Here is a 16,902-nt window from a genome sequence, read left to right as displayed (position 1 = left end):
ATTTTCATTGTTTTTCATGGTACCCTGGGAATAATCCAAAGATTTCTACAAAATCAATACGATTATCAACAAGATCTTAGAAAAGAATAACAAAAAATGCTTGAGCGAGTCGGTGATCATCTCTTTTTGCCAGTGCTGGCGGGGTGGAATACTCCTCACCATCCCTCTACAACGGGGGAGTTTGGTAAAGAAAGATGATAAAACCGATTTGTACCGTATAAAAATTACCACTCTAGCCTGCTATTTGAAATTAGCATCTTCAACTGTGTATAATGTTAACTTATAATTATTGTTGACTTATAATTTGATTTTTGATGATAGCGAAATAATTATCCTGCTTCGAACTATGCTGATCATTGTTCGAACCATTAAAGATTTTAGTTTTAGTTTTGTGTTTTCCTTATCCACCTAGAAGTGTGAAATAAACGTGTAAATTTAATTTAGTTCATGATCAGATTGTTCCAAACACGATAAATTCATACTTCATTTTACATAACGTTCCAGACATTGTGTAACGTAACTAGTCTGTATACTATTCTGATCCTTCTTTTTTTGGTGGGCGTTGTTGCGTGAGTTGGATTTGTAATCCAATGTATAGTTTAATCAAGTTAAATGTTTATTTTTAAGGTGGAAAATCAACTTAAGGGCGAAGTATGTATAAAATGATACAATATGCAATAAAATATGATACATTCGGATAGGGTTTGGAATAGTTAATGTTTATTGCACTATCATAGGAAAAGAATAATCAATTGTTCCAAACTGAGCTATTCTAATTCACTTTTTCGGGGCACGTGAAATCCGTGTGTCTGGAGCAACAAGTTTAAGTTTTAGTTTTAGTTTTCTTGGTTTCATTCTGGAGCTTTTGTTTCGCAGAGATTTTTTTTCCTCTCTGTAGTTGCTTCGATTTCCAGCTGCTTGAATCTATCTCGAGTCGATTTGGTTCGCTCAGTTTCCAATGATAGCTTTTCCTTAGCTTCACGGATCATTTTTTCGCGCTTAGTTCGAGCAATCTCATTAGCTTCACGGTCTTTAGCAGCCTTCTGGTCATCCATCTCTCGTTGCTCCATTTCCTTGATAATCTCGACGTCAGACATTACTCCATAAGACGCCTTTAAGCCTTTTCGTGAACGAGTGTTTTTGCTCACAACCTTTGGCAAGCTCAAAATATCCGAAGATGTTCGAAGCAAGGGTGGAGAAGCTCCGATCACAACTCGATCAATGATATTTAGTTGCTGTTTCATAATAAGTACATTTACCAGTTTCGATGGATCGTTGACCTTGGGATGAATCGCGAGCTTTGGACACAAGTTTCTTAGTTTGTTGGCAAACAGAATCACTTGTCGTGATGCTTAACGGTACATTCTCCCAGTCGGAATCGAATTCAAACGAATTGTTCGGCAACTGTTGGCGTAGGTCCCTTTCTACAGATAACAGCTGATAATCAAAGCTTATCGATGGTTCTTCTTCGATGGGCGTTGATCTTCCATTAATTTCATTGATTGGCTCGATAGATTCCCGATCACAAAGCGATCTGTCGGTGACACAGACTGGCTCCTTGAACCCTGACAAATTCATAACAGAGCAATTACCGTATGCGTGATAATGTTTGCACCATTGAGCAATGTCAAGATTGAAAAAATTCTCAAAAATTTCGTTTTCGAGTTTTTTTTTTATTTATTCAAAGGGTGGATGTTTCTAAGAGTCTTAAACTATGTTAATCATCGATCGAGTTTCCACTTGCTGCAATTACGGCCTCCACACGCTCCCGGAATGCACGGCAGGTTCTAATAATGTTTTTTTTTTTTTTTTTTTTTTTTATACAGGGGGGAATCTGCTCCCAGACACCTGAGAAGATAACTCAGGGTGTGGGGATGGGAGAAGTAGCTCTCCCGACCCACTAAACCTTACCCTGTGCTCTAGACCCTTGTCCTCCCCGGAACCGCCCGAAGGCATTACGTCATGGGAGGGGGCCGATTGCGCTATGGCGCATCACTACGTGTTGTGTCAGACATGACACTCGCTACTGCACAGTGAGCAGCTGTGCAGGGCCTTCCTCTTGTTGCTCGCTGTTCGTTGTTCGCCTGAGTTCTAGAGCAGACGTGATAGCCAGCCAACTGTCCAGGGCCCGTACAGGACAGATGTGACCGCTTACCAGCTGCGTGTGCTAAGCACTCTAAGAACCCGGCGTCACTCCTGCCTTTACACAACGAGGGTTTGTGCAGGGCTTCTCAACCTCCTCTTGTTGTTCGCTGTTCGTTGTTCGCCTCGGTTCCAAGCAGACGTGATAGCCAGCCAACTGTCCAACAGGGTAGCTTAGGACAGATGTGACCGCTTACCAGCTGCTTGTGCTAAGCACTAAGAACCCGGCGTCACTCCTGCCTTTGCACAACGAGGGTTTGTGCAGGGCTTCTCTGCGGTAGTTCGTTTAGCCGCAATATCTCTCCCTTGGGTTCGATAATTAACGTTTCCAGGGCACACCACGAGGAGGCGAACTACTCCATGCCCCAGGTTCTAATAATGTAGTCTGGATCCATTTCTCTCCAGGTACGGGTCAATGTTTGTCTGAGGCTTGCTGTACTCGTGTGGCGTTTAGACCAGCCCTTGGCCTTCATAATGCGCCATATTGAGTAATCCAGCGGATTAAGATCGGGGCTGGATGGCGGCCACATATCCTTCGCCCAGAACGGAAGATGTTCCTGCAACCACTTCTGAGTGTGGTTCGAGGTGTGGCACCGAGCCCCATCTTGTTGAAATACAACATTTGGCTTCGGACCGTACTGTTCTTTGATCCACGGAAGAACATACTTACTTCAAATCCCGATGTAGACCTCCGTGTTGACCTTGTCGCCTTCTGGCATGAACACCTTGTCGCCTTCTGGCATTGCCACCAATCCAAACACCATAACGCTAGCAGGATGCTTGGTCAGATACACGTTGTTGTGCTCGCCGGCCACGTCTTTTACCGGAAGAGAACTAATATACCGGTCGGTTCTGGAATTGGATACGGGATCGACGGTAAACATGCTCTCGTCGGTGAACAGGATTACCGGATTTTTTCGCGTTCGACTCGTAGCTCCCGGATGCGGTTAGTAATCATGTGAGTTTTTTTTTCCGTGCCCTCGACTTCGCCCCGCAATCTTCTTTTACGATCTTCCATTTTCCTTATTGAACTCACTGGATTCACCCGAATCTTCCTTTTGATAGCAGCGATAACCCTCGGAACCCGAGCTGACCTCGAACGACCTGTGGCCACCTTCGCAGATAGTTGTCCTTTCTTTTTTCGGTCCACCGGGACACTCCCACGGTGATTGAAATGTCTTTTTGCGACATTTGCGCGTGGGACAAATCACGAATACGCTGCCACTTCGTCATGGTGCGACTGTCAAACTAAGTAAATCATTTTCTTTTATACACAGCCTGCTACGGTATGAGCTATAGGTTACGTGCATGCAAAGAAAACCGAGGCAATGTATGCACATGTGAAACGGGAACCCTATTTGTACGATGGTGCAAACATTATCAATGGTTGAAGACCGGTTGATCGCCATCCATTGACGTTGGTTTCTTTTTGAGTGACAGCATCATTTGTCTATTTATATCTATTTCACAAATTCAACTTCATTAAACATTTTCTCTACATTGTCACAATTCCACTTCTGGTACAGCTCGGTGTATTTTGCTTTCAGCGGGCCAAACACAGCAACATCTAGTACTTGGAGAATGTGCGTTGAATTGGGATACAGCACCACTAGCTTCACGTCATTCTCGTAGCACCACCTATACAGCTTCAACGAATGGTGACCATAGTACCCATCCATGACGAGCACAATTGGACGCTGAATTTCCATTTCAATCCAACGAGGGGTCAAATGCTGCGTGACAAAGAAATAAAAAGCGTCTCCTTTCATCCAACCGGATTGCGTCTGGTTAAATCCAAAGTTAGCACCAACAGACCAAGAAGCAGTTGCAGCAGCAACAAGATCACTGAACGAATCATTAAATGTGATCAGTGGCGGAATGTAACTCCCATCTGCAGCAACAGCATAGGTACAAGTGATGTTTTCTTTCGGCTTGCCACGCTCAACGTTGTAAACAACCTTCGCCATTTTTCGTGCGTACACTTTCTTTTGCACTGGATTCATAACGTAGTTTCGTCCACATACCACCATGAAGCTGGCCGATTCAGGAGGTACAACATTTGTCCTTGCTCGAACTAGCTATAGACGTACTCAAAATATTGTTCAATTCAGTCAGCGGTCAACCCCGCGGATGCTCTTCCAAGTGCTTCTGGTGTCCGCTTTGAGATTTCAGGTTGTCTCCGTAAAAACTTGTTCAGCCATCCTGTCGATGGTATTCCTCTTTTGAAAGTGCTGCCTTGAAGGGATGCAAGTTCGGAAGCTGCTTCAAGTATCTTCTTTGTGGTTTTGGGACAATGTGCCATTTCTCACTTCTTCCAGAGCCTTTTGCAGTGTTTCGGGGGAATATTTTATGGGTCTCATTGTAGCACCTACGATGGGAAGAGGATTAATTAATTGTTTATTAAAATAAATAACAATCTACCATTCTTGTTGAAGCTTACTTTAATCATCTCTTCGTCGACTTCGTGTGAAATTCTGACCCGTTTTCATGTCCTTTGATGTGTTTTCAAGCAATTTTTCCGTGGAAACTTTGATGCGACATTTGCGCGAAGGAGCTAATCAGAACGTAAACAAAGTGTAGCGACGGTAGTGACCCTAGCGGTGATTCGACGAAGCTGATAGTAGGAACCACGTTAATTTGTGGTTCGAACCAAGATCAAAAAACAATAATCGTATTTTCAAAAAATACAAACATTCAGGGATTTTTCCTTTTATGAAACTTTGCAGTAATGAAATAATATGTACGCCTCGATGCCCGAGCATTGTTCCAAGCTTTACTTTGGTGATTAAAATACTTGCAGACGGTTTAAATAAACAGCTTGGATAGGGACAATCAGAATCAAATGCACAACTGCTTTCAATGTAATTAACTAAATACAAACTAAACAAAACAAATATTTTTCTAAAACAACAAAGGGGTGTGACAGGAAATGTCCAAAGCTTAGTTTAGTAACATTTTGATTCTAAATTTCTGAATGCTGAATGGTTTGTCAGTTTGTTTTTAAACTAGTTCGAACCACAATCATTTTTTTCACGATTCGAACGAAGATCATTTACCATATATTTTATAATTGTAAACGAAAAAAAAAAGAAATCCCAAAAATTAGAAAGCTGAGATTGTTGAAATGCAACCAACCTCCATCAGATTCCTAATATTTTTCCCGAGGAATCCGAGATTACGACTGACGAACTGTTGGCCTATATCAAATCATATAAAAACAGGAAAATCCCAGATTTCGACAACATCCTGAATCTGGAACTCAAACACTTGAGTTCCACATTCTACAACCATTTGGCACTGATTTTTAATCTGTGCCTCCGACTTGGCTACTTCTTCTCGCGATGGAAGTCATCTAAAATCATACCCATCCGGAAACCTGGGAAGGATCCGTCCTCTCCTTCAAGTTATCGACCAATCAGCCTTCTCTCAGGGTTATCAAAACTGTTCGAAAAAGCAGTCTATCACCGGCTCCTAACATGTGCCGAAGAAAACAACTTGTTACTCGAGGAACAGTTTAGTTTTCGGAAAGGTCGTTCGACCGTCCACCAGCTGACTCGAGTAACAAACATTCTCAGACGGCGTTGTTGGACGTTGCAGCAGTACGGTCTTCCAATCATCCTAGTGAAGATAATAACCAACTATCTATCGGGCAGGACGTTCCGAGTCTCTCTGAATGGCATCATATCGGATGCTTTCAACTTCGGTGCCAGGGTTCCACAAGGAAGCATCCTTGACCCCATTCTATTCAACCTGTTCACCTCCGATATTTCGGCTCTCCCTGATGGTGGATCGTTGTCTCTGTTCGCAGATGACACATCCATCGTCTACAAGGGTAGGAACATCGGAGGTCGGTCTGCCAAACTTCAGAGCGACCTGGACGTCCTGTCCAGGTCATCATCTTTCCACACTCTAAATCTCCCAGACTTGTTCCGTCGGAGAATAATAAGATCTGCCTGAACGGCACAGTGGTGGAATGATCGAAAGAGGTAGTCTACCTCGGCTTAACACTAGACAGCAAGCTTATTTTCAGGGAGCACGTTGATAAAACGAAAACCAAGTGTAACATCCTGATAAGATCCCAGAATCTCATCAACAGGAGGTCAACCCTGTCCCTAAAAAATAAGCTTGCTGTCTACAAACAAATCATCCTTCCCGTAATCGAGCACGGTATGCCAATCTGGGAGAGTTACGCCAAATGCCATCACCTCAAACTCCAAAGGATCCAGAACAAGATCCTTAGGATGATCCTAAACAGTTCCCCGTAAACTAGTAATTCTGAGATCCACCTCCTGGCTGGAATTCAGACATTAGAAGAACGGAAAGTTTTTATCCTGGAAAGTTTCAGAGACACCCCTGTGAGATCAACTCATAGTAGGTTATCACCTTTTTTTTCAATTCAAACATAGCACACCCCCCAAGGGGTATTCTGTAGACTAGTAGAAAAACGTGAATACGTAAATGAGAATAACAAATGAAACAAAGATGAAGAGCCTGATAGGCTAAACAATTAAAATGTTAAAACAATGTATAATCATAATTAACAGAAATAAACGTAATTTCACTACTACTACCAAAAATTCGGGGTGGTTAATTTTCTCGGAAAATTTCAATTGAAATTTTCGATTTTCCCGGACATCACATACTGTTCAGATTCTTGTTTTGGACACTATATAATTATATCATTAAATACCTATGATCTTAAAAATGTACTTTTTTGTGCTTTGATTTATTGAAAAAGGGTGATGGCGTCATTTTGTAAAATTAGGCGAGAGTCAAAATGGCCGAACTCCAGCTTTCAAACTTGAATTTTATTTTTTTCTTTATTTTAGTGAATTTTAGCCATTTGCTAATTCTTAACTAAACTGGGTTCATTGCCCCTAGTAAAACAACTGTGCGAAGTTCAGTTTTAAATTCGTTTCATTTCTCGCTATTTGACGTGGATTTGCTCACATCGGAGCCAACCTAAGAAAGCTAAACATTTTTTTTTTAATGCTTTTTCCAGACAATTGCAACTGAACTAAACTAATAACAACTTTCAAATCAGTGTTCCTTAACGACTACCACAGTTATTCAGTAGGAATCTACCATCGCATGACGTTATTCCAAAATCTTCTTTGCACTACTCTAAATCTATCCAAAGTAGAAAGCATGCTTCACCTCCAGTCTACGACTCTTAGATCTATGATCCGAACCCCTTCTGACCCCAAAATTGCGCCCCTTCCACGAATCGAACAAAATAGAACTAGATGCGCATCCAGTACCTGTTGAATGTATACTTCCGACCGGAACCGCTCTCAGGTAGAACTCCTTTCACCTATCCCCCCTTATTCTCCACCTACAGGACTACATCACCGTGTACGACGGCTACACCACTCGGGATCCGGTCATCCTGAAGCTCTGCGGCGGCGGTGAGCCCATTCCGGCGGCCATCTCTAGCGGACCGGAACTGCTGGTCGAGTTCACCACTTCCCCGTTCGGGACGTTCAGCAATCCGAAAACCAGCTCCCACTCGCTGCACGGTTTCCAGCTAGAGGTAAGTTTCACCGACCAACTCTCTCCATTACTTCCTCCGGAACGGTTTCAAGTCCTGACGTTTCGATTTCTCGTTCTCTGTCTAACTCTGTTCTGTTTCAAAATTCGTCAAAACAAAATCTGCACCACCACCATCACCATTTCCAATGTTTTTAAAAAAACAAAACTCAATCAACTAAATCAACTCTCTGAACACTGCAGGTCTCGGTGAAGTTCGTCGACCTCCAGAGTCCCACGTACGCAAAGAGCAAACGCATCTGCGAATTCTGGCTGCGAGGTACCGGTCACGGGGTCCTGCAGAATCCCCAGCACTCGTTAGCCCCGAACACCACCTGTCTCTATCACTTGCAAGTTAGTAGCGCCATCCACCGTAATTCCACTCGGCTCTCACGGCACACGTCTCACTATTTCTCGGGTGTTTTGCTTTTTCTTTTCTTTCGGTGGGGTTCGGTCCACAGGGTACGGAAGCTCGCTCGATGGATGCCATCAACATTCCGAGGAGGTCCGGGGCACTGTCCACGTCGCCGACGCGCTTCAAGGTTTGGATCTCGGTCATGAAGTTCGAACTGGCATCGGTGTTCGGTGCGAGCGAAGAGCAACAGTACCATACTAAGGAGGACTGCACCGGGATGCTCCGAATCTGGGACGGGCCGCTGCGGGAGGTTCCGATCTGCAAGGATATCGATTGGTAGGTTATTAACAGAAGAGTCTTGGGGCTTGAGGTTACTCACGGGGTGGTTTGTTTCCAGTTTGGCCATGGACAAGGACGGTCACCTGCGGCCGACGATTCGCTTCGGGCAGAACAGTACCAACGTGTTGGCTCGGTACTGCGGAGGGTCGATCCAACGATCGTGCGATCACGGGATGCTGAACGAGACCAACGCTAGGCCGTGCACGCTGGCGGAGAGCTTCGTCTCGAGCAGTGACTTCGTAACGCTGGAGCTGAGGACGACGGAAACGACGGTACTGCGACCGCTACAGTTTGCGTTGAGGTATGAATTCGTGGACTTCCTGCAGGACGGAATGCCGATCAGCGGAGATAACGACTGCAGTCGGCGGTTCGTCAGCAGTCAGATGGAGAAGAAGGGACCGCATCCGGTTCGAAGTGTGCGGAACGTCTTTCTCTTCGGCAGAGGCGGAGCGAAGCATTTGCAGTGAGTCGTAGAACGATCAGGGGGGTTTGAGATCGATGGAAATCTAATGGGGGCTTGTGTCGTTTCAGTTGCGTCTATCGGTTCGAAGCGCAGCGTGGCGAACGGATTCGGGTGGAGATTGTCCGAGCGATGACCGGCAATCGGACGTGCGATTCGCGCGTTGATCCGGATACTGGGCGGTCGTACTGCTTCGGTAACAACAGTGCTAGAATCGACATTCTCGAGCGACCTTGGCACGAATCGATCCTTTTTCCCAGAGGGTGTATCTGCAATTCGACGAGCAGGTCGTTCCTTCCGATAGTGTTTACATCCACCGGGCGGGAAGTGGAGATACACTTCACTGCCGGAAACATGTCCAGCGCAGACGATCCGGATTCGTTGAACTTTGAAGGATCGTTCGAGTTCGTAAAAGCTTCGACGGTATGCAAGGACGTCCGACGGAAGAATGCCGTTACCGGAATTGTTAATCTATCCACTGGAGAGGTAAGTGTGCTGAGTTTGAGGCAAAACCCGTAGATATGTTTACAGAATTCTTTGCAGATGGAGTGCCGCAATCGACCCTGGTTGATTGAACCTTCGCATGACAAGTACCTCTATTTGCGCATGCGAGGGCTTTACATGCGCAAGACCGACCCGACAGTGCCGATGAAGTACAACGCCAGTCTCAGCGCGGTAACTCCGATTCGTTGCAATACCAAGTCCCGCGTGATCATCTCCAATAGCGAAGGGGTCTCGCTAACCGTATGTCCACTGCCTGAAGATACAGCTCACCGCCACGTGGTAGAAGTCTTCAGCGCTGGCTGGACCCACAAGCATCCGCACTTTGGAATTGAGCCTTCGAAGGTGATCTCCATAGAGTTCCTACATCCAGACGACGGTGCATATTCGTTCACCTGGCTCGAGATATCCAAGCGGCCATCGCCAAGCTACGGTAAGTAGTCTACGTACAGTCGAATTGTTGCCCTTTCACTCACCCAGCTTCATCTTGACAGCTCTGGTCCAAGAGGAATGTGAATTCATGTGCCCGGGTCTGGACGCGTGCGTCAACGGTTCCATCTTTTGCGACGGAATTGAGCAGTGTCCATCCGGAGAGGACGAATCGTTCTCCCACTGTTCGGCACTGCTTAGACTGCCAGCCGAAGTCCTAGCAGGCTTCAGCGTGCTACTGCTGTTGCTATGCTGCGGCCTGTCCGCTTACGTGTACCGGTAAGTAACCTCGTCGTGGTAACTCCGACAGAAATGACATCCCTTTCTTCTCCATAGAAAAATCAAACGCAACTGCCGGCGAACATCCGTACTTCAGACGAGACTCAAATCGCTCAGCTCAATGGATACGGCGGTGTTCGACGAAAAGGAGATAATTTGCTGACAAAGCGACAATTCTGTACGATACGTGGAGATTGATCGGGTCACCACGGTCTGACCACGCAACGTACAGAATTGTCTTCCAGTAGGTCAGCGAACTGCTGCCACCACCAGCATCACCTTCATCATCATCAACATCATCTCCAGACTACTTAACTGAGAGGTAAATCTCAAAATTGGACACCTGTTGTAGAACTGCAATTCAGAGCTGTAGACACACATAGGGGCGCAGCACTCGAATAGATTTCAGAAAGCGTTGTTGAGCGGCCCCTCTCGCGGCCCGCGAGAGTAGTGAGGCGAGGTAAACACATGAGACTAAACTGTCATTTTTGTACTACGTTTTAGTAATACTCTTTAATAATGAGATTGAAAACAAAAGTTAAAGGAAAACAAACAAGTTTGAGGTTAGAATCGTACTATTAGCGAAACGTTTTAAAAACAACCCTAGCTCTGGAACGAAAACTCCTTTCCAATTACCTAACCTAACTAACGAAACTCTAATAGGATCAAGAAGAAAACTGACAACCAAAAAAAAAACGGATGTTTTCTGCGAAAATTTAATGATAGAAAAGAGAAGAAACTTTAAAAATCATCCTCCTGAAAGTTGCATGCAAGCGAAGAGCTTTTAAGTCTACCATCAATACCGATTAAAAGAGGAACAGAACACTCGAAACCAAAAAAACAACGTTGACCTCATTTCTCGAGGTCCCCTCATACACACACACACTCAAACACTCCCTGGTTTTGGTGATTGGGACAAACTTGTTAAATACTAAATACAAACCAAAATTAAGAAATTATTAACTAAATCAAAATAAATGTGTAAAAGGTTGATTGCAAGCAAAAGATTTTTAAGACATTAAACATAAATTATTTACTTTAACAAACAAAAACGAAAAAGTATATCCATTAAACCCAAAACCAAATGAAACTGTTAGTGAATTTAAAAAAAAAAACTACGACTCTGCATGAAAGAAATTAAATTTAACACAAGCGAAAAAAAAAAGATTGTGGACAAGAAACCAAACTTAGGAAGTTCAGGATTGTTGAATTGTTACTTATATCGGTTTTATAATAAACGGACCAATATTTAAGAGGATTAAAAACGGGGATGAAAAAGATAACAAAAAATCGAACGGTGACCAGAAGAAAGAGTGTACCGATAATTTCGGTAAGATGGTGTGAAAAAAAAGATACTTTTTGAAAATTAGATCTAATCTAGACATGGAGCCAATTTTTACCGCGGTTAGCATATTACTTACATTTAAAAAAAATCTAGAGGCGGGTTGATGGTGTTAAGAGACGAACTGACCGAAATGCAATCATGTCTGAGGTGTATGGTTTTTTTTTATAGTTTTCTGTGTTCGATGAACCGACCTGAGTTCTGCTCCCTCAATTCTACACAACAACTTGTTCGGATAAATCTTTAAAATCTTAATATACACTGCGAACCGAAGGACATCCATATGCAACTGCCAGCTGTTTAATAAGCAATTGTGGTGTTTGGATGGGTGCGGATGGGAGTGTCGTGCTTGTTGGTAAAGACTGGAACGCGCAAAAATTCGTCAACAAAAAAATCCTTTCTTTCAGTCAAAATTCATGTCACAAAAATCTTCTTATTTTTCTTGGTAGTTGGTAGTTCAATTCATATATTTAAAGGAAAAAATCTTCGTTTATTCTTTTGGTTTGCCAAATCCGAACTGCCGTACCTTCCGCTTAATCCCTTCCATTAAATTTTGCACAGTGGTCTCATCGACCTTATTCGCCGCCGAACACCAGTTAGATTTAAACTTTTGCTCGTTTTCCAAGGATTTATTAGTTTTTTTTTTTTTAGATTCCGTTTGACCAAGGCCCAATACCGTTCGATATGGTGGAGATCTGGGCTGTTGGGAGGGTTGTGGTCTTTGGGTACCACAACCACGTTGTTCGTGTCGTACCACTCGATTGCTTTTTTTCCCATAGTGGCAGCTCGCCAAGTCCAGGCCAGAACAGCACAGATCTATTATATTGCTTTAAGAATGGCAGCAGCCGCTTTTCCAGACACTCCTGGACGTAGATCTCTTGATTGATGGTTCCCGTAGTAATGAAAATGCCGCTTTTTAGACCACACGTGAATATGATGGTTTTGAAAATTTCAGGGTTACAACTTTCCCAGGGTAGTTATTGGGAAACCGCTCAGTCGCTTGGGATAAGTATAAGGAGACATCTAACGGTTGCACTGCCTATAATGGCATATAAATCTCATACGGATTTTCGTCAATTTTGAAATAACAACGCTATCCACTATCAATTGGCATCTACTTTCATATTATGTGATAAAGCCATATACGTTGATCATGAAAAACGTGAAAACAACATCAGGTCAGTTTGTCCCATCAAGCAAAATATTCGCATATCAGTCCCATCCTGAAATTCAAGCGCCCATAGTTCAAGTTAAAAGTCTGCTTTTCGAATTGCCATATTTTTCGCTGATATAACAAAACATACAAGCCTCATTGCAACAGATTTTAACTTAAAAAAAATATCAATTAATTTACTCTGATTTATCAAATATTTACATGGGAATTGCACTTCATAACTTCTACTACCATTTTCACAATGCCTACTTTTTCCATATGGGACTGATATGTGATTGTATGTAGTGCAGCTTATTGCGGGGTGGGAGCCTCACAACCGTCACACAGTTCTGCTTGGCTTTTTCAAAAAAACGTAACGTTTTTAGTGTCCAGAATGATCAGCGCTTGGATAGTCGGAGATGGTCGGATATGCTTGAGAAAATGGTCAAACCACAAGTTGAAGGAATCAACTGTCATCCATCCAGAAGAGTGGCAGTAGAACAGAGTATCCAGTGGGGCCCCAAGATTCCCTTTTTTCCATTTCGAGTATGTAATTTGCCAGTTCCTGCTCTTGCTGCGTGGCGAATACGAGAAAATGAGGTGCCACTTCAACGAGTTCCGTGGAATTCCGTGCTCGGTAGCTGCCCGCTTTAAAAGTGTTCCGGTGTCCATTGCTGCTATGGCCGCAACCAAGTTCTCTTTGGTCCAGCTCTTACGGCCAGAAACTCGTTTGTAGCTAAGAGAAGAGGTGACAATACGGGAGCGAAAATGAACGACTTTTCTGTCAAACGTGAACCAGCTCCTGATTGGCCGATTTCATGTGCGTAAGATAGAGATAGAGATAGATATAGAAATAAAAGAGGAAGAAGCCAATTGTCACCTCTTCCTCTTAGGTTTGTAGTTGCGAACCATCTCAGGACGAACTGCGTTTTTGACAGAAGCGAATTTTGAGGTTAGACATTTCTTATGTTTAGTGTAGAAATACTCAGAGGGAGAGATGGGCGGAGAGAATGTTTTGAGCCAAATGAACTGCCAAAATCTGAGCCAATCGAACATTCCCATTAGAATTTTTCCGAGGATTTCTTATCCTTACTAGAATAAATTTGAGAGTATTGCAATCGAACAGAAATTCAATCACCTTTATGTTTCGTGTGCTTCTCAAATTCAACTAGTTTTTTTTTGAATAAAAAACAATATTCTAACTCTATTGATTAATTGATCTTAGTTGGTTAACTAGTAGCACCAAGAAATGTGCAAAATATTGCCATGCACTCAATTATTATTTTGCACGTAAATCGAATCAAAAGTAAAAGTCCTGTGAAATGCTAGCTTCTAGCAAGGTTTGCAAGATTAGCTGTAGCTGTTTAGAGTCTCGCCGTTCTCGATACCCAGCTCTGTTCTGACGGTTTTTTTCCCTTCGCTTCCCAAGCTGGAACGTGCTGATATTTTCCCCTGCGATGAATGTATCGTTGATACGCATAAAGTGCTGGGAAAACATTCGCTGGTGAGTAAGCATCTGCGCTTTCACACGGTTGATCGTAGCCAACATCGTTGGATTTTGATAATAGTTGTCATATGCTTGCCGAAGCTGCGAATACGTTGGTGTTCAGCATGAAATTCCCTGTACACCTCGCGAGATTTCCACCGAAAAAAAGAAAAAAAAATTCGGTTTAGCGCATGATATCCACCACGTTATTCAGTTTGGAAAGTTCCGTCGCTGTTGGGTTACATACTGCCATCTCATCTGGAACTCTTCGATGTTCTCTGCAGTGAGAATATGGGGACGAAGGGACCAGTAACCGTGGTCAGGTTCGCATCCGAGGCTAGGGAGGCATATTCTTGCGGTAAGCGCTTTGTGGTTCGTAAAAGAGCATACATGCGTGGCTGCACTCCGGAGATACGTGCATAGACCATTGCTGCCGAAGATAAAAGGCGACGGTATTATTGAAAAAGCGTTCTCACTCGGCACGCATTGCTGTGCCCGACGGTGCATATACGTTTGCCAATGTGGTGTTTTCAACCCGCAGAGCAACGAGCCTGCCATCCAAGCTCTTTTCTACATGGGAAAACCGAATGTATTCTTTTAGCGCTATTGCAGTCCCCCTTCTCGAATGATCGACATTTGCGACAACGTTATAGCCAGGAATCGAGAGCTGCTCGTTCTCCACTTCTTGCAGAAACACGATGTCAAGCTCCATCGTTCTGATATAAGTTCGGAAGGCGTTGAGTTTTGTTTCGTTGGTGATCGTGTTTATATTGATAGTAGCGATGTTGTAGCTGGCGATTGGATTCACGATTGGTTTTCCAGATTCCGCTCGTCGCTTTCTGGTTCTAAGGCGTCCTCTAGAGTTTGTGCTGTGCCGAGTCGTCTGTCTCGTTGCCATCGGACTTGCCACCATCAGGGGGCTGTTGACCGGACGTGTTGGACAGCGTTGGCTTTTGGCTCCGTAGCTTCGCATTTGGTTTGGTTGGTGTTGGTGCAGGCTGCTTTGTCCCATCGGCAGACGACTTCTGCGCTAGCAGCTTTTTGTTCTGCACGCAGGTGGCGCCGATGTGGATGAAATCCCGGCAGTGTCGGCAAGTTTGACGTTGACCAAAATAGGATAGCAACGTCGATAGTGACCCACGACTCGATGTTGTGTTTCACGATCATCTTGGCTGGAAATGCCCGGAAAGTACAAATCACCTCCGCACATGTGTTCGCGAACTGAGATGACGTCACCGTACGCGGACAGGAATTTGATGATGGCTTCGTCCGATACGTCCTCAGACAGATCGTACAACTTCACCTCCACTGCCCCGTCTTCCATGGTTATTCGCAGGGGAACCGTCTTCCCCTCACCCACTTCTTCTTCTTTCCTTTATTTAACGTCGGTCTCTGTCCGCAATCTAATGCCAATCACCGACGGACATCGATTGCCATCCATTGACGGCAATCGAATGTGCAGGAAGGCAGCTTCCACACCTGCGTAGGATATCGCACCCATTCAATTCAACACACATGGGGAACCCCTCACCCACTTGCACTTCGTGTTTTCCGTCGTGTTCTTTGCACACTTTTTGTGCCAGCTCCAGGTCGACGACCTTCACGAAGGCACACCCGAGACTTCTGCTACACTGTATTCTCAGCACTTCACCGGGCTTTAAACCCAACATGGTTCCAACAAAGTTTTGCACTTTTGCATAGTCCGGTTTTTTCGGCAACATCGCATAATCTATGCGGAATGTGTTCGCGCGACGCGCCATCGTGGAGTCGTAGTACGCGGGAACACGCTACGGCTCGGCGATGGAAAAACGCAGCGCGACAAACGATATATAGCTTGAGATTGACTTCCAGAAATAGCGATAGCGTAAGTACGTCTGCTTGGCTCGGAAGTTGAGCGCTGATGATGCAGCAAATGAGCAGTTCGTGACCAAAACTGTGTATGCCAAGCATGGTCATGCTACAATATAGAACAACCACAGTTCCTTCAGAAGCTAATTCGGAGTTTTCTTTCAGAATGTTCCGATCATAGTTCAAAAGTTAAAATGTTCGCATTCAAAAACAGCTAAAATATAAAATAAATTAAATTAGTAAATACCGATAAATACCGAGTTTTTAAAAACATTGATACCGATCAACTTTAAAACAATCTGGCAACACTGACCCCCACACAACGTGACTGTCTCGCGCAGACAGCAGCAGGCGGTAGCTAGCAGTGCTGCTAGAAAATAAAAATAATGAGCAGTTCGTTTAGTTAGTAATCAGTAATGGCTAAATAACTTTTTCCACAAACGTCGGATCGGTTTTGCGGTCTTCGAAGGAAAGTTTCCTAGGGAGTAGTTGCATTGATTCATTTAGACGACAAATGGGTGACCTCGTCAGATTTTTATTTGAAAAAGTAAGTTTTTCCATAGAAAGTCCTATGTAAAATTAAAACCGCTGGTGCTAAAATATAGTTCCACCGACCGACCTGAAATTTTACACAGTTACTACCAGCCTAGTGGTCACCTTGCTCCACATTTCCCTAATAGAAAATGAGAGTCTCCGAGTTCCGTAGTTTTTCCCCATCTGTCAAGCTCTGCGTAATGAGTTAAAAATCATTAACGAATACAGCAGCCTCTTGAACATGACACTCTCCATCCGCACCCGTTCAAACCAAGAATCGTTGTACAATATTCGTTTAATTCGAAAAATTGTGATTTCATGAACAAAACATCGCCAATTAAAACTGCCACTGTTTTCGTCTAACAAATAAAAATACACACACACAAACATAAGTTTATAGCAAATTTATCGAACAAAATCAAAATACGGATAAAATCTCGTTTGGTGCTCTTTTTACAAAATCTAAAATTGCATAATCCGCGCACGCAATCGTTTGATGAAAGTA

The 16,902-nt window shown here is 43.8% G+C and overlaps 2 protein-coding genes across 2 annotated transcripts in view; both read left to right on the top strand.

Moving 5' to 3' along the window:
- The window catches only part of LOC135708341 (uncharacterized), a 551,505-nt gene extending 539,794 nt beyond the window's left edge, over positions 1-11,711 (top strand). The window contains exons 9-16 of the mRNA XM_065230385.1: positions 7,484-7,675; positions 7,876-8,025; positions 8,133-8,362; positions 8,424-8,828; positions 8,897-9,311; positions 9,369-9,759; positions 9,821-10,034; positions 10,092-11,711. Of these exons, the coding sequence (XP_065086457.1) occupies positions 7,484-7,675; positions 7,876-8,025; positions 8,133-8,362; positions 8,424-8,828; positions 8,897-9,311; positions 9,369-9,759; positions 9,821-10,034; positions 10,092-10,197 (2,103 nt within the window). The 3' untranslated portion in view covers positions 10,198-11,711. The remainder of the gene's footprint in view (positions 1-7,483; positions 7,676-7,875; positions 8,026-8,132; positions 8,363-8,423; positions 8,829-8,896; positions 9,312-9,368; positions 9,760-9,820; positions 10,035-10,091) is intronic.
- The window catches only part of LOC135708362 (zinc finger and SCAN domain-containing protein 2), a 250,432-nt gene that overhangs the window by 212,377 nt on the left and 21,153 nt on the right, over positions 1-16,902 (top strand). The gene's annotated exons all lie outside the window — the stretch shown is intronic.

This window comes from Ochlerotatus camptorhynchus, unplaced genomic scaffold (genome assembly GCF_037179485.1).
Source record: "Ochlerotatus camptorhynchus isolate MF236.1 unplaced genomic scaffold, CSIRO-AGI_Acam_v1.1 ptg000330l, whole genome shotgun sequence".
In the NCBI taxonomy this organism is placed as follows: domain Eukaryota; kingdom Metazoa; phylum Arthropoda; class Insecta; order Diptera; family Culicidae; genus Ochlerotatus; species Ochlerotatus camptorhynchus.
Note: the sequence above shows the minus strand (reverse complement) of the source record. Positions and strands in the feature narration are given on the sequence as shown.